Source organism: Macrobrachium nipponense, chromosome 6 (assembly GCF_015104395.2).
Source record: "Macrobrachium nipponense isolate FS-2020 chromosome 6, ASM1510439v2, whole genome shotgun sequence".
Taxonomy (NCBI): Eukaryota; Metazoa; Arthropoda; class Malacostraca; order Decapoda; family Palaemonidae; genus Macrobrachium; species Macrobrachium nipponense.
Genome location: NC_061108.1, coordinates 75,645,047 through 75,671,609, shown reverse-complemented (window position 1 = coordinate 75,671,609; position 26,563 = coordinate 75,645,047). Strand labels below are relative to the sequence as shown.

The window sequence follows — 26,563 nt, the reverse complement described above, 5'->3', positions numbered from 1 at the left end:
GAAACTTCCCGGCTGATTTCAAAAGTGACAAAGGAAAAACCTGGAGTAGAGCAAGAAAATTTCCCTACATAGTTTGTAGCCATTTCGTATCCTTTTCGAGAGAGCTGTATGATCGGTCTAGATACAAGGCAAAAATTCTTCAAAACATCATAGTTTACAGAAAAAGTTGGATGAGCAAGCATCAATAATGTAGTCCATCTTATCAAACCAATTTCTTAGAAGTATTAAATCATACGAATAGACACAAGGATGGATTTATGAAGTACAGGAACATGGCTCACGCACTGTGACCTTAAGGGTCATTCAGGTTTACTTTTGACAAATGACTGAAGGTAATGTGAAGTAATATCTAATATGCTACTTTTTAAAAGACAAACCCGTCAATATTCACACTAGTTTTATTAATCATTTATAAGTTAATGTTTACGAAAAGGACTACATACGTAAAAAATATTTCTTCATAAACCTTCGACAGATTTTAGAAACTAATGAATGCGTAAGACTTAGTGTTGTCATTGTCTCCCAAATTTTAGAGACATTTTCCATCAAGATACAATCTCCGTCGTTGGTGATTAAACTTAGGGTAATGAACTTGCCTGACAGTCACAGAAAGGCTCGGCGGAGCTGCTGCCCTCTAACATATATGATGGGTTAATTGAGCGTGCCAAATACTCAGGCGACTTGAAACAATTCAACTTCTATCTGTCCTGAAGGAAGACGATCAATAACACCACAGACATTGTGATTTTGCATTTCTTCTCGACCATAGACCATAGGCGTCGATTTTTCTCAAGTGCAAACTTCATTTATCTTATTTGAAATATTGTGAACCGCACTTTTCTTTTTTATATTTGTCAGTTTTATAATTTCCTTGAATATGAGTTACAACATGGGCAAAATATGCGCACACTTGCGTAACGGAACGTCTTCGAAAGTCATTTTGCTTTAAAACCGAAACCATTGTTTCATAACGGACGTCTAGTCAATATTGAAATGCCACAAGGAAGAATGTTGAATGTTTATCGAAACGACCTTGTGTGATTATTATAAAACGCCCTGTTGTTATGACCCGGCCATGGTACATGAGTCCCTATTTCATTTTTATCGTAAGAGATTATTAATGTTTACCTCCTAAGAGTTTCAATCTCCGATTTATAAGACGATAGGAGTAATCAAACCCCAGTAAAACTGTAATCTTAAAGTCAAGCCAGGACTTGGATACAGAAGATTTCGACTATGACGCAACAGGCTCCACCTTTGATCGCTACTTCTAATATTTCTTCCAGAATTTTTCTCCGTAATAAATAATCACTGTCGTCTAATAAAGCGTTAACCATGATGAACTACTTCATATGAGAGACACATGTATGTATATGTATATATATATATATATATATATATATATATATATATATATATATATATATATATATATATATATATATATATATATATATATATATATATATATATATACACACACATGTGTTTATATATAAACATGTATTAATAAAGATAAATGCCACGAAGGAAAAATAAACGAAGGAGTCTGCGAGATCTTTCGGCTGACAAGCCCTTTACTGAAGCAGCTGCTTCAGTAAAGGGCTTGTCAGCCGAAAGATCTCGCAGACTCCTTCGTTTATTTTTCCTTCGTGGCATTTATCTTTATTTATGGATTTATCACGTTCCTAACTTTCGTGATTCTGTTATACATAAACATGTATGTATGTGCACACACACACACACATATATATGTGTGTGTGTGTGTAAGTGATATGTGAGTGTAAGAAAGACTAACTTGTATTTACACACCACTGAGCCCTAGCTTTACATTAAATTATATTTAGTAGGTCTGTCTGTAAGCATCTCTCAATGATAATTATAAACGGATGGCATTTGGGAATGCTAATTCAAATCCCGTATGTTATTTGTTAATCATCTTTATGATGAATGAAGTCATGTATCTCTGTTATTCCCAAATAGTAATCGAATATACTTTATGGTCAACACAAAAAAGATAATTACCAACAAAGCTATTTATAATTTTATGAATATCACCTTAAACTGTCAATTAAGGTAAACATACAAAGAAAAATACACTTTTAAAGGTTTGTAAAGAGCAACGAAATCTGATCATATCAGAAGGCTAGCAGAGGTTGAGGAGAAGTAAGCAAGTCAGCAATGATAAATTCTATACAAGAGAGAAGCAGCTCTAAAACATCTCTCACCTCGACATAAATTTAATGGTCTTCTACACAAATTGTAATTATGAGAAACCTCTCTTTGACTCTTTAACTTAGTACAGTTTCTATAACTAGTGACGACAGACACACGCCTACAACAACTTGAAACACGAAGTCATGCATAGGGTACGAGGCATGACGTGTCAGTCCTCATGTCAGCAGTTGAGGATTCGAAACTAGGCTAGGATACTATTAGTTCTTTGTCTGCTGTTAACAGCCGATGGTTCTTGGGACCTACTCTGGTAGGCCTCAAGAATATAGCTTAAACTGTTATATAAAAAGACTTGTGAGGCACTCACTGCGCGACAAACTTACAGCCAAGAACGTCCTCCAAGAATGAGTACCTTCCTTTCTCACTTTGTAAGCCTCACACATACTTACACATAGACAATCAGATGTGTCTACGTACATAAACAGTACACATACACACAAGTAGGTAACATGGTGGAGTCTCAATCCTCAAACGTTGTTAGTAGCACTGCGCATACACGTATTTAAACAGGAAGAACAAATTAAAAAAAAAAAAAAAAAAAAAAAAAGTGAACGGTAAGTTGGTCGAGTAACGAATACACCATAAGCATAGTTTTCTTTTCATGATGCTTGATGGGCAAATCTCTTTCGTCCAAGTAAAAAGTAAGGTAAAAGAGACAATTTCGTAATCATTCAAAATTACCGACAACTTTCTATAAATTTTAACATGTGCGCTCTGTGTCCTAAATTTAAACTGGTTAATAAATTTACCAGAAATTCTGCATAATTAACAAGATTACATTAACTTTTATCAAGTACAAAAAAATGAAGAATTATAAGCAAATTTATAGTAAGTCAACTTTGCTAGCGCGTGAACAGTGCTTTACCTCTCAGTGAAGCGTTCTCCAATGTCTTCAAAGTAATTTTTGATCAGGTTGAAAAGTTTCATAGGAAAAGTACATTGGAAAACAACAGATAACCAATTTAGGGTCATTAAAGATTTTATCCCCTGTAGTCAAAAAGTGGAAGTCGTTGGCATTCGTGAAAATTCTATCGTCATGTCCACATTCCACTTAACAGTCAATAATAAAATAGAAAAGTCCTTAAAAAGGAATTGAACTGCATCATCAATTTCATGTATGAAGATGGAAGTAAAAAGGAAACAGGATTCACTTTCAAATCTGCTTCCTGGAATGCGAAGAAACAATATGAATCCTTTCTTCAACGTCAGTTCACAAATTTGCGAGCTAGCTCTTGCAAGTCCTGTTGCAACCACCTGAAAACAAAACACAAATTATTGGTATCCCTGTGTATAAACCCAGCCCCTCTCTAAGCAAAATCTATACCTATACCAATAGGAATATGCGAATCAAGACTTAAATGAGCATTCCTGCGCTCTGATGTTAGCCGGAAGGAGGTTTCAAGCACTGGCTACTTTCATTGGAGATATGTGCTGAGTGAATGACGAGGGAGAGTTCTGAAACAATTTTTCTAAGATTATCCCAATCAATTGGAACTAAAAGGTGAGTGTTATGGCAATTAGTTAACAGAGTGAGTAGACTAATATGTCTACGTAGTGAATAGCACAGAGCTGCCAGAAAATTTCATAAAGATATCCTAAGACATTCGAAAAACTCCAAGCGACAGCCCAAACCATCATTGACAATCTACCGGAGGCCATGACCCTTGATTGCTATAGCTAGGAGAGCCAAGACACCAAAACGAAGTATTGTATTCAAATAGTCTAAATACTCTTTTTGATAAACAAAAAAGTCGGAATACGTCCTTTTGATAAGCAATGAAACATTTCTTTATAATATTCTCAATATTTGCATTATGGAACCGTAATCGTAATCAGGCCAGTCTTCGGTTTCTGTGCTATCCGTGTTCCGTTTGGTATCTGATGCTCCAGTTGCAGAACCGCTTGTTATCTTGTACCATCATGCTTTAAAGCGTAAAAGAAAACGACACAATAATAATTATATATATACAATAAATAAATATATATATATATATATATATATATATATACATATATATATATATATATATATATATATATACTATATATAGTATATATATATATATATATATACGTATATATCGACTTCAATCCAGGACGAGTACGAAAACGATTTCAGGTAACTTCCTGAAAAATCCATTTTGCTCCTTTTCTAATAAGCAAGGTAATAAGGCACACACTAGATACCACAATGTGCAAGTCGCAGCCAAGGAGAAGTATTGAACTGAATATAGAATTTAGGACAAAGGCCAAGCACTGGGATCTACGAGGTCCTTCAGCGCTGAAACGGAAATTGACAGTAAAATGTTTGAAAGGTGTAACAAGAAGGAAAACCTCGAAGTTGCACTATAAATCAATTGTTAGAAGAGGTGGAGAGCAAGATGGAAGGAAGAGAACATGAAAGGATGTACAGTAAAAGGAACAAACGGGGTAGCGCAAAGAACCTTAAGTAATGCCTACAGTGCACCGCATGGGCTAGAAACCTCATCCGAAAATACTGGCTGAGTTCCAAAGGGATAACATATTCTGTTTAATATATATATATATAATATATATTATATAGATATATATATATGTATATATATATACATACGTATACATATACACTATATGTGCGTCTGTGTGCATAACCGAAATAATACATAAGTAAACAGATCTATGAATGCATCTCTTTATCTACACCTGATTTATTCATGACTCTCTCTCTCTCTCTCTCTCTCTCTCTCTCTCTCTCTCTCTCTCTCTCTCCTCTCCAAAGAGCTGATATACTTCAACTCATTTGAATCCATTTGCATACAATGTCTCCATCAAGGGAAAAGGGAAAAATCAAGAAGGAAAAAAGAAAAAAAATCATGACCTTCGTGGAAAATCTTGTTCGTTATCGGTAAACGCATCATAATCTTCGGATTGGAATGCTCGGGGTGCAGGGTGTGTCCCCAGGGGCAGGGGGCACAGGGACTCAAGCGGAAAATGGGGTTAAAACATGCAAATGCCTCTCTTCGTGTCTGAAGGCAAAGACATTTTCGGTGTCTCCACGTTGAATCGCTATTAGGATTTAGAGGAAGATGATAAAACGGAGAACAAAAACTTTTCTTTTTTCGAGACTTCACTGATGCAAAGAAGCGATGTGCCTCCTTGGCATTGGCTTTTACATTCAAAATATTCTATTTTATGATTATTCAGAAATTATATTCCATTAGTCGTCCATACTAACGGATCAAAATGGCTCGCCCGCCATTACTTAAATAGATCCGTGGAAAACCACTGAAAGTGGCATCCTGTCTGAGGGGGAATCACCATGATAGGGACATTAAAAATGTCTGCTACAATCTTGTGACCAATATCAATCACCTTTAACTTCCATGTACTGTCACTCACTATAATTATAGATACTGATTTATAACAGACTTCTTATATGCCCTAAAATATCTTTACACAATTGTTGTTCTCCTGTATAATACGTTAACATAGTATACATACCTATTATTATTATTATTATTATTATTATTATTATTATTATTATTATTATTATTATTATTATTATTATTATTATTATTATTATTATTATTATTATTATTATTATTCAGAAGGTGACCCCTGTTCTTATGGAACAGGCCCACTAGGGCCACTGACTTTTAATTCAAGCTTCCAAAAAGGATGGTGTTCATTATGAATTAGTAAGAGGTCAACGGAAACACATAAGAGATCTCACGTATTAAAAACAATTAATTAATGAACAGATAAAAATGTATGGAAGGAGAATAGCATTAGGGTAGTAACGCATTGCATCTTCGCTTGAACTTCTGAAGTTCCATCTGCACAACATCCTCTGCGAGGCTTTTCCACAGTAAGAAATAAAAGACCTCTGGAACTGAGAAGTTCGACACCTTGGCACATTGACAGCATACTGGTGCTGCTGTTCAGCGAATCTGTTTGCTCTAGGCAGCAGGTAAGGGAGATCAGGCATCAATGGTGAATGTGAAAGATCTGTTAAAATACAACTTATGAAAAAGTGGCAAACAAAAGAACATCCGTTGATGGTACAAGTCATAACTGCTACTAATAGGAAACAAAAACCTACATCCACGAACCTCTCTAAAGAGACAAATCTCTGGCAAAAGCAGACATCCACACCGGAGAACAGTATTCTAGTAAAGGAATTACAGATGACCCAAAACAGGTTGCACTGATTTATCACTGTAAGAAATATATGAGGCCTTACAAACAATACCTAACTTTCGTGGGGCATTTGCTGATGTGAGTAAAAAGTTACATCTAGAGCAGTAAAAACCTTCAGACTCATTCAGGAAAGTCCCATCCACCTGAAGGGGAGGATGGGGTGGAAAATCTGTACGAGATCTGCTAATCAACAGTGTTTTAGCTTTACTGGAAATCAGCCTCATCCCCACCGACTACACCATTCACTGAACTGGTCCAAGTCCCGATTGAGGCTGAGGGCAGCTCATCATCAGCAGACTGAACAATCTTGTTTTCCAAGGCAACAACCATATCACTTGTAGACACTATTAACAGTGGAAGAAGAACATTGCCCTGTGGAACTCCTGACACAAGAGGTCTTGGTTCATTAATGATCCTCTCCACAACAACTCGCTGCTGCCAACCTGTAAGGATATCTTGAAGAAATCCTAAAACATATCCACCCACTCCAAGCGTCTGAAGTTTATAAATAAATGCCTGGTCATTTACTAAATCGTAAGCAGCACTAAAATCTGCTTGAATTACTCTGCACTCAAAACCCTAATCAAGGTTCTCTTGCAAAGGGCATGTCAAATCTAAAAGATCATTGCAGGTACCTAACTGCATTTACACAATTAGCCAGCAACCGTTTGGATTCCACATACTTATACATTGGCTTAAAAATAAGTTTTTAAGCAACTTTGGAGATCACAAGGAAAATACAGATTGGCCTTAGTTACTGTAGTCTGCAGAGATGCCATTCTTTGGAACAGGCACTGTATTACTAAGTTTGCACTTATCTGCAAAGATACTACATCGACACAAAAATCTATAGAATCTAATAATCTTAGGAGACAACACATTTAAAAAAAAAAGGGGGGGGGGGGGGCCCTTCCATCAGGATCTTAAAAACCCCAACCATCATCCAGAATTTTCTCAACATACCTGAAGCAAAATGCAAATTTTTTAAGAATAGGGTCAGAATGACTAAGTATCAAGGAGAGGGACATCCTCAGCTGATTGCTTAGCTTCAAAAGCTTGATGAAGCAGTTCAGTATTTTCCCTGGGGCCAGTAATCAATTTACCACCATCTACTAGTAGTAGTGAAATGGGGTAACCTTCTAGTTTCCTCTTCAAGGAATAATTGTCATTTCTCTCGGCTGTATGGTAAGTTCTATTCGCAGCACGGCGAGGCTCAACAAAAATGGTGTCATTTTGATTTGAACAATTTCGTCTCCATGCAATGAATTTGGTCTGTTTGTAATGATAGGCTCGTCTACACGTATCATCAAACCATGACTGATCATTTGCCCTAAATTTGATCACCTTTCTATGGACATATCTTATTAAAATATCCATCAGCATTTCATTTAGCTTCTTGGGCTCTGGATCTGATATACCATCTGAAATACTAAGTGCCTAACAAGCTTCAATAATGCGGTCCCAATTGGTTCTAGATTTTAGCCAGACCGTTTTTCCAATGGTGGAATCAGGAATATACCGGCTGACAGATATGCCCATCGAAATGGCACAGTGATCAGAAGTGCCTATATATTCACAGAACTTGAACTTTACACTATCTAGAACATCTGTGGATATGAGGTCTAATCTTTTGCCAGATATTGCGTGGGTTCCTCAATGAGTTGGACAAAATCAGAGGATTAGCTGGACAAAATCAGGTACACAGAACTCAAGAGCAGACCGACCATGTTGCTCTGTGGAGTTTGAATTTAGCCACTCGCTGTGCTTTGCGTTACAGTCTCCACAAATAACGAATGGGGAGCTTCTGAGTCCTGTCACTGAGCCATTCTGATCCTTTCCAAAAGACAGTCATATATATAGAATCGTCTATATTTGGATCGCGGTAAACAGCAAATACGTAAACATTGTAAAATTCATTCAGAAATTCTAAACAAAGAACTTCATGGCAACTACATAACAAATTTTTCAGACGATAAATAGGTCGTGTGGGCTTAGCGTACAGTCATACCCTGCACATGTGGAGTGTCACAACGATAAAGTCAGAGCCATCAAACCCAGGAATTAAAACTCAACCTTAAACTTGTTACTAATTGCAAGTGTCTTAGATAAAAAAAAAATTCAAATCATACTTACGGGCACAACTCAGGAGATCAAGCAAATCTTACCTCAAGCCCCTAATATATGAGTAAAATGCTTTACAGTTTTTCTTACTGCAGTGAGTGATAGGCCCAGGGTTCAGCTAAACGTCACCTGATAGAATTAAAATTAACAACAAATTCAGTGCCACGACTAAGAAAATAGACTCATAACAACAGGAACAATGTAAAAATCAACAGAACAAGAAGCAGCAATATCATCAACAACAACAGCAATTACAATATTTACAAAAATTATACTGAAAGTATAAATAAACGTGACCATATGTCATTGAAAAAAAAGCACCGGAAGCAAGCGGTCGAGGAAGTGAAGCCCGCACGCCTTGTAAGGCAAAAGAAATCGGCTCCCTTTACCGCAATATCTGGGGGAGGAAGGATTTTGAAATAAACCACTAAGAAGGAAATGATTAGGTAAAGATGAAGGTACTCTCCTGACAATCCACCGAGCAATCTTTGCTTTCTCGTCAGCCTGCCCTACACACTTTTCGAAAACATCAGAAAAGTGAACGAAAATGAGGAAAAATGTCTGATTTTACCCTCACACCACGGAAGGCCACAGTACAAGGGCTCTGGCACAGTCCAAGGTTAGAGAACAAGGTATGTCCTCAGAGTAACTTTCTCTTAGAAGGACTGCCTACCATGGCTGAAGAGTCTCTTCTACCTGTTGGTTTGATTTCAGAGTGTCCTCTTCCTGAAAGAGTAAGGAGTCTCTTGTACCATAACTCGTGTGGCCATGATACATTTTAATTTAGTATTTTATCAAGGATTAGTAAATGAAACATGAGGTAATTACTTGAACGAAAAACTGAAATCTGAAGATTAAAAATCTCAGTGTTCAATACGCTACCAAAAAAATGGCTATGCCCAATATTCCTTTATATATTACTTGGCTAGAAATAGACTTTCCGTCGCAAAGTTAGAGCGAAAACTTAAACGAAGGTTTCTATTGTCAATGATATTAGCTACATGACAAATCCACTACAGCAGCGTCGAAAAATTTTGACAACATACACACTTGCGGGGGTTATTATTATCCTTGAATGCACACACATATCACAAATATGGAACCAAAAAAAATATAATTTTTTTAAAAGTTCATACGAAACAACTTTGTGGTTTACACAGACGAGATTTCTTCTCAACGCACACCCAAGATTCTTAAAGGCTGAAATCTTCAGTGGCAATATTGAGCTGTGAGTCTCTCTCTCTCTCTCTCTCTCTCTCTCTCTCTCTCTCTCTCTCTCGACGGGATTGTTAGGAAGAGTCACTCTGTATTCCTGCGTCGTCTCCACCACACTTTTTGTTGACAAAGTCTGAGAAGTTACGCACCTGACGAAACCCTCCTCACGCCTCACCTTCCTCTCTCTCTCTCTCTCTCTCTCTCTCTCTCTCTCTCTCTCTCTCTCTCTCTCTCTCTCTCTCTCTCTCTCTCTCTCTCTCTATCCATTTATTTGCATTTCAATATCCCAGTCTTTCATCCCCGTTGTCATATTTCATCTCTTCAATGTTACCTCGCAGTACAATAATTTGCCACCATATTTCCCTCATCTGAACGTGTACAAATTGACGCTACCCGTAACAACCTAATTATTAATGCAGAAACATGAGCTATGAACTTATTAAAAATATAGAGAAAATTGACTACATGATAAAAAGACAAGCACACATACAACCCCGATACCATAACTCCGGTTCCCGTACAAGGAGGAGAACCAACGCCAGCGACTAGTGGTAGCTTTTACTTCAACCGAAGAACTCTCGAACCCGCGACCTCCATCACTGAGACATAATTATGCCTTGATTAGGTAGCCTCCAAGTGAAAACACGCTTTTTCATAATCAGCAGTTTTAAATGGCCTTAACTGTTGTCTCTCGTGCTACACCGTATCAATAAAAAAAGAAAAAAAAGAAGAAATATATATATATATATATATATATATATATATATAATATATATATATATATTAGTATGCATATATCATATATGTATTACACACACACACATATATATATATTATATATATATATATATATATATATATATATATATATATATATATATATAAATTAGTACGTAGAAAATTCCGCAAGTAAAGTTAAATTTATTTGGCGTCACCTACATTTCAGATATTCGATTCTCATCATCATGGCTAAACCAGAGAAAATAAGAAGTCCAAACATCAAGATACACAAAGAAGCATAAAACTAATGTCAAAGCAGAATTGCCTACCAATAAAACACGAAATTAAAATGAAACAATAAAATTGTCGGGCACATTAAAAATAAACATTAGAGAAAAAATGGAATTCTAATCCAGGAAAAATAAATAAAACTGTTTACTGAGTCTGGTTTTACAAAGTAGTCGCAGTGACCGTGTTTAAGTCAAGTGCTCTTTTCACTTTTGGGGTATTTTGCTTTTAATAGGAATCATTGAATCCTAAAGAAATATAAGTGAACTAAGCTTTATCGGTTTCGGGAGGACAAATATAGCAGTTTGTGTTAGTTAAAACCTCACCATTCTGTGCAGCCCAAGCCCACGCGGCTGCCACGCGACTTCAGTCTCAATCAAACGTCATCCGTCCAACTAAATAGAGGAAAAACAAAAGAAAAACTTATTTGACTTAATTCTGAATATTTTTAAATTGGCTCCTAAGCACTGTTGAAATACAGCACGAGAGATCGTGGTCTTGAAAATTCTACTGACCGTGTTCTCAGAGAGGAAATAAAACAAGAAAAAGAAACATAAAATAATGAATGGAACTGAAGTGATAAAGTGAGATTCAGATTCATAAGTCTGGCCACACTGTCTGTCTCCTGCTATCAGTGAGGGTTCTTGACTATTTTCTAATGAAAACTATAGAAGCACACAGACTTTGTTACCTTATTATAAAAAAAAAACTACGCTGTGTCTGGAACAAAAGTGATTAGGGACACTCTGTCCCATCACATAGCAGTTTCAGATTAGTAAGTAGTCTTGCGCTTACCTCTTCAATTAAACAATTTGTCATAAATTGGACAACTCATTTTAGTATTTCTATATTTCAGCAGATCTACAGCCATTTACGAACGATATTTTTATACCTGAAGAGCATTACCTTCCGATAACAGTATTCTTTATTTCTTTAATAACAGACAAATTTTCAGATTTCATATATATATGCTATATTCCAATCGCAGTCCCAAGAAAAACTGGTGTCAGTTTTCAGTTAATAGAAGATGATAACCGAAATTCTTGCACTCTCCAAAGGCAAAAATATTGCCCATCTCATATTTGATCTAACTATGAATCTATACACACACACTCACACACACACACACACACACACACACACACACACACATATATATATATATATATATATATATATATATATATATATATATATATATATATATATATGTGTGTGTGTGTGTGTGTGTGTCTGTATGTGTGAAAAGATAGAGGGCAAAGGAGTTGTGTTATGTAAGAGAATGCAGCAGACTCCAATCAATATTTCTTTCACCCAGATTGAAATTTAATTCTTTGCTATCCTTTCATCTGCTTCATAACATTGCAATCTGGCTTCAGGGATGATCCGTTAAGTCACAGGTAAAGCATGTGCCAATGTCGTCACAAAGCTCAAAGCTATTGTCACTTGGTGGTGAACTCTGACGCTACGGATTTTATTTAGTACAGAAGTTTCATCATTGGAGCGAATTGTGAAATACGGAAAGTTACCAGGTGTTTCAGCAAGCTGAGCGTATTTTTCTTTATTCGAAACAAAATATACTCTTCATTCACAATGAAAATATGTTTATTGGCTGTTTAGAGTCAAATAAAAACCATGCTCTCATTCATAGTTATTGTTTAAGTTTACAAAATTTGGACCACTTATTTTATTGAACAATGTACTTGGCGAAATGAGAGCGTTATACTTCACTGAACCCTTTCTTTCATCTGTGTAAGCAACGATGTTTGTTTACCTGATCTCGAAGCAAGTTATAGACGCCATGTTTCTCAGATTCAAAGTCATGGACGTCTGTCTAACTACTAAAAACTTATCACATTTTTCAGTGTCAGTCGGCTAATCCACCCGATAGTTAAGATATGCAATTATGCCTGTAAACAGATAGTAACACAAAATAAGCGCATGGCAATTATGATACCTGCTTTCATTAGCATCGTAAACGGCTTCAAGTAAATCTGCCTCGCATGCCACGACTGTGACCAAAATGACAACCAAAAATCTTCATAAGGCCAATTTTACATTTTAAAAGTATAAACCCTATTGGCTGTACACTATAAAGGCTCTGTCATGATAAACTGATTATGAAAATGTTTTTATCTTCCAGTAGATACTCTATGGTCAGCCAACTAGGATTTACCTTAGAAAAAAAAACTGGAACTGATAAACTATTCATACCTGATTTTTTTTTTTTAACATAATTTCTGTCATGATATCTGTAAGTGATGTGTGATTTGCATGTATTTAGATGTCATTATCATAATTTTGTTCTGAAACTATGAAAGTTACATCTAAATGCAAGACATAACGTTAAACATCCAGGTAAATCCAGAGTGATCGGCCATGGTTTATCTAATGGAAGATAAAACTTTCTTACTATAATTTTTATTAGCAAAAATTTAATGAAGCCAACAGGGTTTAGCCTTTTATATGTATACAACTTTTATTACGATTGTTCGTAAGTCACAATTTCACAACTACTGTGAGAAGAAAATTACAGTTTCCCGTAGAAAAAAAAATGCTTCATTTAATCCCTAATTATGAAAGAGAGAGAGCTGTAACGCAGCATAAGCATACAGTTTAAATCAGAACTTCTGGAATGATGTTTGAGTAATCGGAGATAGTAGCTTGTATGATAAAAACAAGTAAAAAATGCGCCGCAGTTTCGTTGGTGCAATTGAGTTTTCTGTATGAAACTCTCAACCGTGGCCTGTGATGTTAGCACATATAGCGGCGCCATACGCATGATCAGGCTAATTTTAACCTTAAATAAAATCAAATCTACAAAGGCTAAAGGGCTGCAATTTGGTATGATTGATGAAAGGGGGATGATCAACATACCAATTTGCAACCCTCTAAGAGCCTCAGTAGTTTTTAAGACCTGAGGGCGACAGCAAAAGTGCGAACACCGCCTTCATAGTTTTCTTCTGCAGAAAGGTAAAAACGACAATCATTCCATCGCAAAATTTCACGGCTAAATTGATTGAGATACATCACTCCGAAGATGAAAAGATACACTTTAAATGCTTACATACGTACTTGGAAAAATAGTTGTAAATGAAACAGTCTAACAGTTATAAGATAAAAAAAAAAGTTGTTACCTATAGAAAGATAAGTTAGATATAGATAGGGTACAATGAAACACCCCCAAACAGTCAAAATAGCAGGAAATTACAATGGACATAAGAGACCCATTACTGGAAGCAGAACTCTGACAAACTTTGAGGTTCTATAAAAAATGTTCTAAATAATTGCGTAATCACACGGTTAGGCATCTCACAATCACAACTCTTCACAGTTCTGCTACTAAGATGTTAATAGATAACCAACTATGATTGGAAAATGAGACTGCATCTAAAAAGATGGAACTGGGCTTTTATTCCACTATGAACTTTTTTGTATTTGATTCATTGTTTCTGTAACTTATTATTATCATTATTATTATTATTATTATTATTATTATTATTATTATTATTATTATTATTATTATTATTATTATTATTATTTTGTTCTAAAGGGTCCACAATAATAAAAAGTGTTAAGATTGAGTCCGTGTATAATTTTTTAAACTTTACAAAAAGCTTTCGAACCCTTCCCTGGGTTCATCTTCAGTCCAAATGAACAATTAGTTACAACATGTACTGAGGTGAATTTAAAAACAAGAGTCGTTGAAGATCGTTGACACCGAGGGAAGGGTTCGAAAGCTTTTTGTAAAGTTTAAAAAATTATACACGGACTCACTCTTAACACTTTTTATTATTGTGGACCCTATAGAACATTATATATACTCTCGCGTTAGAGTTTTTCCCTACATTATTATTATTATGTACGGCTAACTGTCATCTCCACTGAAAGTAAACTAGCTGTAGGATAACTTGCTCCAATTAGTGTTTTTGTATCTTACTACACAACTATTGACAGTAGGCTACTGTTATAGTCGCTTAAGCTTATTACCTTCTTTCTCTTATTAGAATTGTTCTTTACATTTCTTTTGCACATGCTGCCATCAATAGTGCAAAAGTTACATTTACCAGTAACTTTAGTTAACCCCCACTGATATATTTATCCATATGTTACAGAAATTATTACTAAAAAAAAAGTCAAGTAACGAGTGCGAATTCTAAATTTTTCCTATATGCATTTTGTGCTGTTCTTACTTAACCTCATCCTAACCATAGGCCCATAAGCGAAATTACTGTATATTATTATCACATAAACATCCCAAATTGATGTGTAACTGAAGTTTGCCTTTCTCTCTGTTTGCAGGAGTTACAGCACCACTTCTCAATCTGCCGGTCCCGCCACCTCCACTCGTTTCTCAGAGTTCTATAGGTAGTCTGGGAGCAAATTTACCTGTGGGTGGTTCCCTGTCTGTGGGTGGATCGCTGACCAGCTCCTTGGGCGGTTCTTTCGCATTTCCTTACCACCCACATCTATGGCCACCCTCTCCCTTACGGCTCTCAACCAATCTGCTTCGTGATTCTTCTTTCTCGCTCCTCCCCTTCCTGCCACGTCAGCCAGCCGTGAGCCTGTCATGCCACGCAACCTCTACTGGCCACGCCCCCCACACGTTTACGTCATCATCCATCACTCCAATCACGTCGCCGCTTTTCACCACTGCGGGTGCTTACTCAAAGGAATCGAAGTTATTGGCTGGTAAGTGCCTGGTTTCAATCTGTTTTTCAATATTTTGTTAAATTACGCCAAATCATTGAGTTGGAAGCTCCATTGATGCTCAACGGAAAACAAGGTAGGAGAGACGATCTTTAGCAGATATATTTGTAAGAAGTAACAAAAAAAAAAAAAAAAAAAAAAATAGTTTTACATCCTTTGAAGACTTTCGTTGCAAAAAGAATCTGGAGTCTCTAATCAAAGTTACGACGTGTCGGAATATGAAATATCTCGCACTTTACTCTGAAAATCTCAAGCTATATCGAGCATACTTAAATGTCTTTTGAATAAAACTACCATTATGAAGCACCTAAACACTGAAGTCCTTCCAATAAATCAGACTGAAATACACGATTCATTGGAGAGAGAGAGAGAGAGAGAGAGAGAGACGATGAGAGATGAGCTCCATAAGACGATAGAGAGAGAGAGAGAGAGAGAGAGACTTAGGACTTGGCTTCGAAGCCGTTCCATAAACTCAGTTATAAATCCACGGTTGATTAGATTAAAAAGCCTTGGGTAGCGGATAACACAGACCAGCTGTCTCCCTCCCCCGGTCCAAAAACAAAACCTCTCTTCCCTACGCCCCCTCCCCCACAATCCCTCCACAACACACTCTGTCTTAATGTAATCATGATAAATGACAAGCAAATCTTACATTTGCCGCCCAACCCTGCTCCCCTCCCTTCTTCTCTGACCCCCCCCCCCCTCCCTACAGCACTCCATCTCCAAGCCTCTCTCTCTCTCTCTACCCTTTAGTGGTCGTGGTAGTAAGGGGGTGGGGTAGGAGGAATGAGCCGAAGAGTAAAGCTTGAGGAGGTACAAATGGTTCAGTAGAGATATGCTGTGGGAACGGGGGAGGGCCCAAGTAAGATTTGCTGGCTAAGATGTGTTTAGCTCTTGGAAGGCACAAAGACGGGATTGTTGTCACAACTTAGTGGAAATTGGCCAGGCAGTTCAAGATTAATAATAATAATAATAATAATAATAATAATAATAATAATAATAATAATAATAATAATAAATTATAAAACACGAGACGGGGAAACAAAAAAAAAATATAAACATATTTTTAATGACAACGTTCATTTACGATGAAAAAGCACACTAACCTAAGATTGCCCTTTTGAATAAAAGACTTAAAATCACTAAAAGAAAAAGCCAAAACCTCGGAAAAAAAAGCAACAACAACAACAACAACAACAACAGAAATATTAAAGGAAACGGGTAGTTTCATATAGATCTTCAGCTACAAGAATGTAGTAAAATTTATTTAATAAAAGACATGCACGAAGCGCACTTGCAGATACACAGGGAAACACGGGAATAATTTTCTATTGTGATGATAAATATTTTGGGAAGATGTGAAGATTAGAGGGTAGAAAAGAAGCAATCTGAACGCTGTAAAGAGTAGAAGGGATTCATGTTAAGTTGGAAAGTCTTACGTTCTAAAATGAAAAGGTTCAAGTAAGGAGAGGCAAGAGTGCACGGGATTGGGTACGAGACGATGCTTATAAGGGTGATAGTATAATAGCGTGACTGATCAGGTGTGTATGGTCTCTCAGGATAAGGAAAAGGTTCCAAAGAAATGGATAAAACGAATAACTGCTCTTTTACATAAAGGGAATATAATGCCGGGATTTTAAGAATTATAAAGCATGAAGTTACTAAGCATACGAAGACAATGTAAAGATAAGTTTTGATTAAAAATAAGAGAAATGTGGGTTAAATAAGTAATGCCGTGTGTGGTTCAAGTGAAAAGCATGTTCAGTACTTGGACCTAGACAAAGTATGATAGCACTGACAGAGATGTGACGTGGAAGATGTTGTGGATGTATGGTATGGAAAGAAATTTTCAGAGAAAACCAGATCGACAATGAATGGTTCTGTACAAAATTTTGTTCAAAACAAGGATCTGTAATATTTCATGAACAGAATGATGAAAGAAGACAGGTAAATGAAAGATGAATGTGCAAGTATGTGGGATAATGATTTTTTTAAACAAGAGCGCGAGTTGATGACATTCAGAGGTTGCATGCTTGAAAAAAAGGTTGAGATGATGGATGTTAGCAAGAATAAGGCAACGATGGAGTATGGAGGAGAGGGACGTGGACTCAGAGATGTAAGTATGACTAATGAAAAAAAAAAAAATTACACACTCATTAATACTATATTTAGTATATATATATATATATATATATATATTATATATATATATATATATATATATGTGTGTGTGTGTGTGTGTGTGTGTGTGTGTGGTGTGTGTGTGTGTGTGTGTGTGTGTGTGTTTGTGTAATTCTCATAAAAAAATTAATTAAAGGAAACGGTAACTATCACATAAATACAAACCTCCATAAGGAAAAGGGGATAGGCAAAACTGATCATAATACTGCAAGCAGTGAAATTTAGAACAGGCACTTTTAGACACTTTTAATCATATTTGATTGACTGAAGCCGTAAATAAGTAATTTGGGATAATAAGGAATAAATATGTTGGAACATCTGTTCATGAAATATTCAATCATCCGTCCATGCTTTAAAAATATTTTCACATCTCAGGGCCAAATAAATAAATATAAGAATTGATAAAATGACAAAAAGCATACAAGAATTATAATTCTGCAAGAAAATCACTGTCATTCACAACCAGTGCACAGAACCCTACATATGTCACTTAATGTCATTCCCAATAAATTCCTACAGGAATGGTAAAATTTTATGATTCATACAATTATACGTAAGAAGAAAAAAAAAATACATCAGGGCTCCTGCAGAACAATGAAAGGGCTGTAAATCTGTCATTGGCTTTATATTTATAAGAAGACCAAATGGCACGCACTGGGAGAATAAAATTACTGAAAGTTAAGAGGTAGGGTAAAGGTTACCAATTTGGATCAAGTGATATATAAAAGTAAATCAATCGCATATTTCGGGAGCATGACATACCAGACATCAGCGAGTGTGGCGCTGGTGCAAATATTGTAAGTTAAGGTTGGACAACGGAAAGGTTCCAAAGGAATGGGCAACATGGATCATTCTTCCTTCTAAATGAGGATAGGGGTAAAAAAGGAAAGTTTACCCATGAGACTGCGTTTACGACTGGTTTCACTGAGAAAGCAAGACAGACACCTCATGATGGATAATGGACGGGTATATAGTGTGAATTTAGACAAGAGATCAAGTGTTTGTTAAGATATCGTTGCGTGGTCAGCTGAAGAGCAAATGGAAAGTGCGGGAAAGAAGCTCAAAGTAGAACTGATGAGAGATCTGATTACTTCTGTTACGAATTTAATTTAGCGTGATCGATTATTAGTTTACGATTTTAAAAAATAATGACAGTAAAAATGAAGGAAGGAGGATGACTGTTTCGGTGTTTACGCGGTTCTAAGAAAATGGCGTATTATGCCCTAACAGCTATTTATCATTAACTTATAGGTGGCTGTTTGTGAAATGATTATGAACTGTGTTCCTGGGTGTTATGCTATAGAGACACCGTCAACAAGTCTGTTTCCTATTAAATCATAAATCTTGTATACTACGGTTTACATAATAATACCGAAATCTGTCTTTTCTCCCCTGAAAGGTCAAGGGTTATGAGTTATTACATTTTAATCTGTACATCGATGATGGTCTACAACACAGATGGCAAATCCTTGATATGTTACTGCACATCCCTGCGATTTACAAAGCTCGATTTTGCTGGAAATGCTCAGTCAAGGACTTACGACGCCAAATCACATTTAAAGCGTAAACGAATCCTGCGCTGATGCGAATATTGAAAATGCACAGATACCTATGAACATGAATTTCGTGTGTATGCGTCCATTTACATTTCAAATAATAATAGCAAAACTGTGGACAATTACAAAGGCCACAATAAACTCAAAATTTCACGGATATATCATCCCAGGCATCCTAACATCACGATATCATAAGTAAGAGTCCGTCTACGTTTACTGAACGTGTTATCTAGTAACTCAACGGCTCACTCGAGAAGAGGTCACCTTTGGCTTTGAGCGTTGAGAGAGAAAGAGTCCATGAAGTTTGCTTGGAAAAAGTCGGATCTCCTTGAAATAAAAATTATGTCAAAGAATATCAATACTAATCTTCTCTTCATTCTTATTACTCTGTTCATTAGTATTAATGTAACTGTTGTGTTGTTGTTACTGTTATAATCACCCTTATTAATTAATTTATAAATATATATATATACACGTGTATATGTGTGTGTGTGTTTAGAATCTACTGGTCCTTCTTACCAGATACATAAGTAACTGTAATACTGTAATAGCCACAGCGCCCTCTTAGCTTCTCAAATTCTTTGCTCTTTTTTTGGATACGCTTGTCATTACAAAGCCTTGAGGTCCAGATCGGCAAGTTGACCTCATCGTGATTATGCTATCGCGGGTTCGTTTCCCGCTACCGGACATCATGATTCCTTCATATTTCTTTGAAGTTGGGTCTCAAGACTTTGGAGTGGCAGGCGTATCCAAAAAAGAGCAAAGAATTTGAGAAGTTAAGAGGGCATTGTGGTTATTACAATTACACACCACACACACACACACACACACATATATATCTATATATATCTATAGTATATATAAATTAATATATACTTTTTTGATATTAAAATCACGACAAAAATAAAACAAAAAAACGAGGATGAAATAATACGAACAAAGTTTTTAACCGCCACCACAAAGGAAAATTGAAACAATGGAGATGCTAAGTACTTACGTCTTATTACCAAGACATGTTCACAGTAACTAAAGATATACAGAAGCAAGGAAGGACCTATATAAATGGTGGGTACATGTCTTAAGGGAATATAAAAAGGTCGGGAGGTCACAGAACAGTCAACAGACTAAAATCGAAATCTACTTATTGGTAATCCTCTTTATTCTATCCTTCAGTTCCTTCTGGAACATATGTTTTATGACCAGGTCAAAAGAAAACAATCCTTTACTTACATTAAAATTATTCACCCTGGTTAAGTGAATCAAAACAGATTCTAACAAGTACCTTGCAATAGTTTCGTTACAATGAGACAATATTTGACTTTGCACCCAATGTATTATGTAAGACTTTTCACTTAATTGAAAAATAAAGCATTATTTGTCTGACAAATTCTTACTGAGTCTTTGTGTTGTTTTAATCTGGTGTTCAATTCTTTACTGGTCTGACCTAAGTAAAATAAATCACAATCCATACATGGAGTTTTGTATACAATATTGGTTTCTTTTCGGGGGCTATTTTTTATAGGCATGTTTTTTACGTTATATATGAAAGATAAATTTGTACTAAACAGTTTTAAAAAAAGTTTTATAGCCTCAAATCCAATAAAATGTGTCAAACAAAGGGTGTTTGATGGCACTTCTTTTTTTTCTTACCCATTTTTCATAGAAAATCTTAATAGCTTTATTATAACAAATATCCATGATATGGGATGGATAGCACAAATCTGTTCCTATTTTCCTGATATTTTTTAATTCTTGATCTAAAATCTCAGGACTGACTATTCGTAAGGCTCGAAGAAACATTTGTTTGCCACATTTTATTGGATTTGAGGCTATAAAACCAATTTTTAAATATTTTTTAAAACAAATCTATCTTAATCATATAATACCGTAAAAAAACATGCTTATAAAAAATAGCCCTCGAAAACACAGCAATATTGTATACAAAATTCCATGTATGGATTGTGATTCATTTTACTTAGGTCAGACCAGTAAACAATTGAAAAACTAGATTAAAACTACACAAATACTCTGTATCTTTAGTTGCTGTGAACATGTCTTGGTAATAAGACGAAAGTACTTAGCATCTTCAGTGTTTTAAATTTCCTTCGTGGCTGTAACTTTGTTCGTATAACCATAACGTTTTTTTTATTTCTTCGTGATTTAGAATCAAACATTATATATATATATATATATATATATATATATATATATATATATATATATATATATATATATATATATATATATATATATATATATATATATATATACATATATATACACAAGTACGTAGTGGGCATGCACATACTTGAAACACATGCATATGCACTTGCGCAATGAACATATAGGGGACACATGAAATACAGATGCTTATACACACGCTCATTAACCACTGATTCATCGGCCGCTGCCCTTTTGCTAAAATGAGGAATTTTCACCGATACCTTTATACTTAAAATTTTTCTACATTTCCTTCAAGACAACACAAACTAACATAAATGTAGTTGTTATAGCAATGAGTGCAATATAATTTTTTTATTACAACTCATTGAAATGCATATAGCTTGCGTTAGCTATCAGACCTATACCCAAAGAAAATGTAGCTCATTTAACAGGCCAAAAGTTGAAAATACAGTTTACAGATCCAGTATACTGAAACAAATTACCATCACTGAAGATAGCTCAGTTGTGTTTTGAATTCAACACTGTGCAATAATATCTACTTCAATGTATCAATCTTGTAAATGTTCACAAAAAGGTACTTTAGAGGGCATGTTATTCTTAAAGCTAATATCGTATCTCATTGCATGGAGGAAAAATATGAGATGAAATTTTATACAGCCATTCCCACAGAGAAATAATCATACAAAATTCAGTTTCACTACAACTGCAAAGACTCAATAACTCCACAGAATTGAAAAAAGGCCATTTCAGATGAAAAACGAAAACACACAGAATTCAGGCTGACAGCTTTGGTTGAAAAACTGAATCAGCAATGAGAATTCAGGAAGCCCGCTTTAGCTGAAAGTGAAATAAGCACACGCAATATGCACACAGCTTTAGATGAACACCTCATAAGTAAACCATATTAAGAGCACACAGTTGACGACCGAACAAGCATACAGAATTCATGTAGACTTCTACAGCTGGAGAATACATGATACAGTTCACTGGTTTACGGTTTACTTAACCATCAGCATCAGCGATACCCTGTACGAGACATACTATTTATGGACTAGATTATAAAGTCTGTCCTTTGGAAATGGTTTGTACTGTCATTATTAATATTCTTTTACTACATTCCTCTCGTTTTCATATATTATTTTTCTGCTCTGATTTAACTAAATTATGTTATGACAGGAAAAGATTAATACTCCTCAGTTCTAGACCGAAGTTGAAAAGATTATTATTATTTTATTTTATTATTATTATTATTATTATTATTATTGTATTATTTATTATTATTATTATTATTAATTATTATTTATTATTATTATTATTAGTTATTATTATTATTATTATTATTATTATGATTATTATTATTATTATTATTATTATTATTATTATTATTATTATTATTATTATTATTATTATTATTATTATTATTATTATTATTATTATTATTATTCTGATGAACCCTATTCATAATGAAACGAGCCAACACAAGGCCACCAATTTGAAATTCGACCTTCCAAAGAATATGGTGCTCATTAGGAAGTAAGAGCAGACTACCATTTTTACAGCACATAGCAAAACTTCTGAAAATGAGGGCCTTCTGTTTATGGATATTTATTTCTAAGGAATGTAACAGCACGTCTCTTCTGCTGCACAAACCAATAACAAGAAAATCCTTAGACTTAATCAGTATTATCAACTTGACTACGGAAATTGCATACAAACACCTATAATAAACACAACGTTCATTAGTTGCAACTGAGTTTTATGCCAATGATTGTGCATACATGAAATGATAATTGATTTGGCTTCGTATGCTCGCTAAATATTAGGCTACTTAAAAAAAATCAACCTGTTCAGTTCATAATTACATGAAAGAAAAAACATGATACTAAAGGCTAAAATCTCCCAAGTACATTATTTGACTTTACAGAGATATTACCAAATTGCTTGATCTATCTAAGCTACAGGGAATCGCAGGAACCAGCAGAAAACGAAAACTTACCAAGTCATTTACTGTACTGTTTGTTTTAATACAAAACCCGTACACATACCATACAATTCTCAGAAACACGGACATTATTAACAAACTTCATGATGACTGACCTGAAGTTCTATAAACAAACAAAAAAAGGATAAAAATTAAATCAAAGAACAACAAAAATAGTCCTTCAGAAGATTCCGTTTGTTCTTAATATAAGCTATTTACGAAAAAAATATAAATAAATAAAAAGTAATTCAACAAATTATAGAGGTATCCAAACAATTATACTGTACTGAATTTGACTAATACCAAGATGGTCGATGGAGTGAGTATTTTAGGGAATTGTTAAATGCAAAGGGTAGAAGGAGGCAGAGCGGAATGATGGCAGAGTGGAACTGACAAGAGGAAATATTAGGATACTTGTGGACATAAACGATGAGGACATACATGACAATGAAGAAGTTCAAGAATAGAAGGACGTCCAGCAGGAGTTGATGTTGAGCGTTTGAGTGGCTTTGTTGGGGGAAAGGTTTCAAAGGAAAGCGTGAGAGTAATAATTTTCCTTTGTATAAGAAAAAAGGTGCTAGTATACGTTTAACATTAATAATAAGGTCGACAACATAAGGATTGATTGGAAATGAACAGTAAATTTAGACAAGGAAGACGGTCTTCGGAAAAAATACATATGTAACTGTTATGAGCAAATCTAAAATCACCCAAAAATTATTATGACTGAATAAACAAATAGGCAATGTGGAGGGTACAGATGATATATAATACAGCTGCTAAGTTTTTTAAATTGATATTAATTGTTTATGATGGAAATGTTTGCTAGAATTTGTAGGAGACAGGTTTCATGTCGAAATGGCTGCGAAAGGAATGTGGAATGATCAATGCTTGCATACACTGTGGTGAAGAGAAACGGCAAAACTAATGAAGACTTCAAAATGCTTGCAAGCGAAGAAATTTCGAGGAAATATGAACAAGAGTAGAATTACAAGTGTAAATGGATTCCAAGAGATGGAGACATCAATGTTAACATGGTTGGAGGAAGAAAGGAAGCAGTTGATTCGTATACGTTTTGAGGCCCCATTTATTGGATGATGACTGGATGGCGGAAGAACAGATAAAGCAATGAAGGCAACAGGATGTGTGCAAAAAGTTAAAGGCAGAATGTAATAAGGAATGTATGAAGGGATTGTTGATCCAACTCTCCATTTTGGATTTTAAGTGTGAATACTGAATAATAAAAGATAAGACTGAATGAACAGAGACGATCTGTTTGCGACTTTAAAAATTCAATTAAAAGGTGGAGAAATGAGGAGGTATGGAGACCACGTGTCATAAATGGGTAAGAGTTCGTAGAGGAAAGGAAGGACGAGCTAGAAAGTGATGAACAGATGGAATATAGGAATATATCCAGCAAGTTCAGTCTCTCTAAGATAGTCCTATCGAATGGCACAATTTGAATCTGGGGGTTCTGACGAGCTGCTGACGAACGTCTCCTGTAGCTGTATGAAACAGCAAATATTTATTGATCATCGTCCTGCCTGTTTTCAGGAGCCGTCCCCCATATGAAAAAATGTATATATATATATATATATATATATATATATATTATATATATATATATATACATCACACATATACATATGCATATATATATATACATACAAATCTATCATACACACGCATGTAAATATATATATATAGATAATATATATATATATATATCTATATATATACATACATATATACATACATACATACTATATGTATATATCACACATACATATATAATATAATATTTTATATATATGCATACAAATCACATACACACACATGTATATAGATAGATATATAGATATATCTATATATATACACATATATATACATATATATATATATACATATATATATATATATATACACATATATATATATATATATATATATATATATATACATATATATACATACACTCATATATACATATGTATATAGATAGATATAGTATATATATATATATATATATATATATATATATATATATATATATATCACACACATATACACAGTATGTATATGAAACAAGAAATGATTTTTTCGCCGTGGTGAGCGCTCTCAAAGGGCGCGTATATACCTTGTCGTCGGCATGTATGCTCTGCAGTGAGAGCAAGATATATTTGCATGCATTTGAGAGAATCTCCAGTCTATACATATGCACCACGTGCTTTCCTTCCGCTTGGCTGATGAATACCCGGAGATCCCTTCCGTCATTCTTTTTCCAATCCCTGTTGGACATTGTCATTTGCAATCTGTTATGCTGCTGTTCTTGCATTCTCGGACCCTCCTGCCATTTGTCATTCATTTTTGCAACATTAAAGGGAGCTCTCGTTGTTTATTCTATCTCCTATATCACTCAGCTTCTCTCCCTTCCCTTTCCTACTTTTTTCTTTGTGCTCCTTGATTCCGGTCCTTTCTCTCTTAGTCATCTTGTTCTTCCCAAAACAATTCGTTCGGCTGCGGCTTCACCGCTGCGTTGTCATCTTTCCGTTCGCTGCACAATAAATCTCCGGTTCGCTGCTTTTCTTTGACCGTTATTTATCTGTTTATCTTTACCTCATTTCTTCGCGTTTCTGATTTTAGGCTCCGGTAACTGTGATAACATTGTACGTTTTATCGTAGTATTCTCATCTCATTTTTCCCCTTTTTTTATCATATTTACATCTTGGTTCATCTTCCCTTTAGCGTTATTACCTACGTTTACGCGTTGGGGAATCTTCTAAATTCAGATGTGAAATGACCTTTTTCTACGTTTTACAATACTTCCAGTACTTATGTAGCTGGGAGAGTTAATCGTTTATATTCTCCTCCCATTGGTTATCCTGAAGCCCGTGAACTCTTCTTCAACTAACAAAGCCAACAGTGAATCAGCACGAAGCTGAATCTTCCAAACAACCTACACTGACACTGATATCGTTGTTGATAATATTTTCGAAGATGATTTTTACAACCGACGAGTTTCTTGTGATTTCAGATCAATTTTTCCATTTCCGGTCACTTCCTGCATTTCTGTCTTTACTGGGTCTTAATGGTTCATTATAGTGTTGTCTTTTTCTTGACAACATCTAAATCAACTGGATCTTCGTCATTATATAATAACCTATTTAAGGTTTCATCTGTTTAACGTTTTTTC

The 26,563-nt window shown here is 35.1% G+C and overlaps 1 protein-coding gene across 1 annotated transcript in view; it reads left to right on the top strand.

The window, feature by feature from the left end:
• Positions 1 to 26,563, top strand: part of LOC135216869 (uncharacterized) — a 289,397-nt gene that overhangs the window by 25,488 nt on the left and 237,346 nt on the right. Inside the window, exon 2 of the mRNA XM_064252384.1 lies at positions 15,061 to 15,450. Coding sequence (XP_064108454.1) covers positions 15,061 to 15,450 — 390 coding nt within the window. The remainder of the gene's footprint in view (positions 1 to 15,060; positions 15,451 to 26,563) is intronic.